Source organism: Penaeus chinensis, chromosome 11 (genome assembly GCF_019202785.1).
Source record: "Penaeus chinensis breed Huanghai No. 1 chromosome 11, ASM1920278v2, whole genome shotgun sequence".
In the NCBI taxonomy this organism is placed as follows: Eukaryota; Metazoa; Arthropoda; class Malacostraca; order Decapoda; family Penaeidae; genus Penaeus; species Penaeus chinensis.
In genome coordinates this window covers 22036828-22041827 of record NC_061829.1, presented here as the reverse complement: position 1 = coordinate 22041827, position 5000 = coordinate 22036828, and the positions used below count along the sequence as shown (strand labels likewise).

Sequence of the window (5000 nt, the reverse complement as noted above, 5' to 3'; positions counted from 1 at the left end):
GGGAAGTAAGGTTTCTTGGTCCCTTTCTTGCACTCATTCGTCTTCTCTTATCTCTATTAGTTCCAGTTCATAGCTTTTTTTCTGTTGTTTTATATTAATTTTATTATTTTCTCTTACTTTGTATGTATCTCTGTTTCACTTTCCATTCTCTTTCAGTTTTTTTTTTCTATTTTCTTTATTTTCTTTCTCCATCTGTTTCTCCAATCATTGTTTTTTTTTTCTTTTCTTTTCCCTCCGACCCTCCCTTTTCTTCTCCCTCTCTACATTCTCCTTCCCTCTTCTCTTTTCTTTCTTTCCACCTCTCTCTTCCTCATATGTCTTTCCCTCTATCTTTCCTTGTCGGTTTCTCTCTATTCTCTCCTTCTCCCTCTTACCACCGCTCTTTTTTCGCATCTTCCCATCTGTCTCTTTCCCTTTCTTCCTCTCCCTCTCCCTCTAGTCCTTAATTTTCCTTTCTTTCCATCTATTATTCTTCGTCCCTTTTTCCTCTTTCACTCCTCCCTCACGCCCTCCCTCTTTCTTCCCCCCCCCCCCCAACTCTCTCTCTCTCTCTCTCCCTCATTCACAGTCTTTCTTCCTCTTCCTCTCTTTTCCTTTCGCCCTCTCACCCGCACCCTCCATTTCTTTCCATCCCTCTCTTCCTTCCTCTTTCTCTTCTTCTCCTTCTCCCGCTCTTCCCTTCTCTCTCTATGTATCTCTTTCTCCCTCTTTCTTTGCCTTCTCCACTTCCTTTCCTTCTCCCTCACCTTATTCCTTTTCTTCTCGCCCTCTTTCTGACAAAGGAAATGCCATGGAAAGAGTAGCAGTGCAAAAGTATTTCTTAAAGTGGAAGAAGTTTAAACTTTTGCCTTGAGAGAGTAAGAGAAAAAATAGATATTGAACTCTACCCAGACTTTGCTTTTCCGTGCCTTTGCCTCCGCGAGTCGCCGGAATAATTCATCGTTGTGAATCAGGAAAGACTGTATCGGCAGTGAATGCTTGCGTGAGTTAGAGGTCATTTTTCAGTCCTTCCCGGGGAGTGACACTGTAATTATACTGCACGATATATTGACCACACTGTATACTCATTGAAACTTACTCTGTGCTCCCGGCAGAACTTTGGGTTGTGGGAGAGAATTTATATCTATACAGTAATCAAAGGGAGCCTCGAGTGCTGTAATTCACCGAGAAAGGTGTCCCTAAAGAATAACGTACATTGTAATCTCCCAAGATGTAACAAGGCAGATTTACAGTGATAAACCAGACCCTTGAAGAAAGTACTCACAATGAACTCGCTGGATGTAAAGAAAAAATATACATATACAATAAACAGATGATCAAATACAAGCACACAAACATACGCGCGCGCGCGATGCCTAATTTCGCTACCCTAATGAGCCCAAGGCGCTCGCATTACCACTACCACGGTGGCTTTCATACATTCAAATACAGACTTAGAAATCAAGGGAAATGCCAGATAACGAACACGATATACAACATCCACCCAATATAGCTTAACATAATCCACGTACACCAGCAAAGCCAGCCAAGACAGCCCCTCCTCCTACGCGAAGGAGCGACACTCGACTTACACTGAACATTCAGCCTCAGCGGGACGGGAACAGGGACGGGGAGGGCCGGGTGCCGCACCACGCACGCCACGCTGCTGTTGTGCAGCTCCTTCTCCACGCTGGGCAGCGTCAGGTTACTGGTGCTGTAGAACACACCTTCCTCGGCACGCCAATCGCTCCGCATCTGGAAGAGGTGTGCAGTGGGCGGTCTTTAGAAATGGGCGTTTTTTTCTAATGGGTACTTTTTGGATACGATTTTTTCCAATCGTTTCATTTTAATTGGGAGATTTTTTTAACCAGTCATTTTTGATAGCTGTTTTTAGAACTAGGAACTTTTTGGAATTGGGTGTTTTTTTTGGAAATGTAATGAAAAGATGTTGGTATCACACATTCTTATTCCTTAATATTAGAAGGATATTTAATGGAATCTATCTTGAAATAAAATTAAAATATGAACAAGAACGTGGGAAAGGCTCATTCCAATGGTTAGTTCCGATGACCTGAAAAAGGGAATAACCCACGTCGATAATTCTTAATCAAGAAAAATCTCGGAAGCAATTTATCAAGACCAGGAAACAGCTATTAATTAAAACTCCTCGTCAACAGGTGTGAGGGACAAGAAAAATGCGCAAGAGAGAGAGAGAGAGAGAAAGAGAGAGAGAGAGAGAGAGAGAGAGAGAGAGGGAGGGAGAGGGAGGGGGGAGGGGGAGGGGGAGGGGGGAGGGGGGAGGGGGAGGGGGAGGGGGAGGGAGAGGAAAAGGGAGAGGGAGAGGGAGAGGGAGAGGGAGAGGGAGAGGGAGGGAGGGAAAGAGGGAAAGAGGGAGAGGGAGAGGGAGAGGGAGAGGGAGAAGGAGAGGGAGAGAGAGAGAGAGAGAGAGAGAGAGAAAGAGAGAGAGAGAGAGAGAGAGAGAGAGAGAGAGAGAGAGAGAGGGAGAGAGAGAGAGAGAGGGAGAGGGAGAGAGAGAGAGAGAGAGAGAGAGAGAGAGAGAGAGAGAGAGAGAGAGAGAGAGAGAGAGAGAGAGAGAGAGAGAGAGAGAGAGAGAGAGAGAGAGGGTGGGGGGATTGAGAGAGGGAAAAGATAAGAGCAAAAGGAGGAAGAGAGAGAAAGACCGTGAGCGACAGAGGAGCACATACCTGGCTGGAGGGCGAAATGTCCTCCCCGCCGAGCACCCAGGCGATGGAGGGAGCCGGGTTCCCTCCTTCCACCACGCAGTTGAGTGTGATGGAGTTTCCCTCCCGAGTGGTGAGCCTTCCTCCAGCCGCCAGCCGCGCGTCGCCATACTCCAGGTACGGTCTCTCGGGAGGAACTGCGGAGGAGCGTCGGAAGGGAACGCCTTTAGGAGCGAGAAGGGGAAGGGCACGGGGCAGGAATGCTACGTACAAAAAATATATAGATATCTATATATAGACATATACATATATACATACATATGTGTGTGTGCTTATGTATACATGTGTACGTACATAAACAGACAGAAATGGATGGACTGATAAAGAAACAGAAATGGAAATTAATTCAGTATTGGTCTATGATCAGTGTAAATTTTACTGTGAAGGACATCGACTCTCAAGGAAAAGGCCTGAAAAGGTTGGGGAACATTTCTTAGACATTTTCTGAGAAAAGAAGATCGAAATAGAAAAAAAAGAAAATTGGGAACCAGAACAAAATTGAAATAAAAACAGACAAACTTACGTCCTCATACACAAGGCAAAGTAGTTATAGCAAGTCATTTATATTGCATCCAATGTTCGTCCTTCTTCCTAATTACCTATCCCTTAAGGCCTTAACATAAAAAAAAAATACAAGAAAAGAAAGAAAGAAAGAAAAGAAATAAAAACGACAAATGCAATCTCACGACACGAGTCCCGCGAGATCGAGCCATTTTAATCTCGCATAAACACGCTTGTGAATTAAAAGTCAGTTAAGGTTTATGTCCTATTGTCTGAGATTAAGTTCAGCCGATGGTTCCACGGAGGCTAAACAATTGGAACCTGAGATAAGATCCTTAAGCCTGTTTGCTCAGAGTGCCTGTCCGCACTCGCTTGATTGCGTGGCGCCTTCCTTGCCTGACTCTCTGAAGGCATCTTGCTCTGCTGTTTCGAGAATTGGTGCCGTATTGTGTATATTTTATCCCGCTCGGTTAGAATACACGCACAGATACATACATACACGTATAAAGACATACATAAACACATATATTCATACTGTTATTATCACTGGTGTTATAATTATCATCATTACCTTAATTATTATCAATTTTATCACTATTTATTCTATACCCATTCAATTTTGCGAGAGGCAGTAACAACAGGCGAATACTCTAATAGTCTAACTAACGCACTTCCGGGATATTGGTCTCTCATTTACATATTGAGGGTCTGAATCCCCATACTCATTGCAGTTCGTAGTGCGGTAATAGAACAGGCTAGTGTGCGTATCCCAGCTTACTGCCTACTGTCGGTTGTTCAAAACAAGTATTGATTAATATTCAGAGGATGGCCGGAATTTTAGTCAATTCCTCGTAAAGCTGCGTATTTGTGAAGCAAACAAAAACACGATACTGTACTTTCACCATGGCAGTTAAACGTGGTGCCAATATACCGTAGACTTTTAGATTTCAAACTATCGTCTGTTCAAATTACTGGTAAGATTTACTTACACACACGCACACACACACACACACACACACACACACACACACACACACACACACACACACACACACACACACACACACACACACACACACACACACACACACAGAGAGAGAGAGAGAGAGAGAGAGAGAGAGAGAGAGAGAGAGAGAGAGAGAGAGAGAGAGTGAGAGAGTGTTCGTACGACCACTACATTAAGAGGGCTCCTGCGCCCAACCTACTTGTAACGACCAGCCTCACTTTGGGCCCCTCGCGCCCTGATCGCCGGCACCACCACACGCCGGAGTCCGCGGACACCGCGTGAGACATCACCAGTCGACCTGTCCACATAATCGACATCCGCAAGTCACCCTTAATCTGTAATAAAAAACAATGGAAATTGATGAGGTTGGTTTTATAAGAAAATATAATCAATTGTAAAGTTAATAGTCCTCCTTGCCCCTCACTCTTACTCTTTTTATACTCCATCACTTTGTCTCTCCTTTCTTTCAGTTATGCTTACTCACCCCTCACTCTTACTCTTTTTATTCTCCATCACTTTGTCTCTCCTTTCTTTCAGTTATGCTTACTTACTCGCATTCCGTCACTTACACCCTTCGTTTCCCCTTCTCCCTCTGTCGTGCATTTCTGTCCTCTTTCCTTTCATCCAAATGTATCCCTCTCCTTCTCCCTGTCTCTCTCTTTCACACAGATCATCCCCTTTCCTCCCCCCCCCCCCCCCCTTCCGCCGCCCTCTCTCACACAAACGACTCCCTCTTCTCCCTCTTCTCCCTCCTCCCCCTCCCCGCCCCCTCC

At 44.8% G+C, this 5000-nt stretch overlaps 1 protein-coding gene across 1 annotated transcript in view; it reads right to left on the bottom strand.

The window, feature by feature from the left end:
* The window catches only part of LOC125030618 (hemicentin-2-like), a gene marked incomplete in the record, with an annotated part of 117512 nt that overhangs the window by 12215 nt on the left and 100297 nt on the right, over window positions 1-5000 (bottom strand). Inside the window, 3 exon segments of the mRNA XM_047620773.1 lie at window positions 1572-1734; window positions 2685-2857; window positions 4427-4562. Coding sequence (XP_047476729.1) covers window positions 1572-1734; window positions 2685-2857; window positions 4427-4562 — 472 coding nt within the window.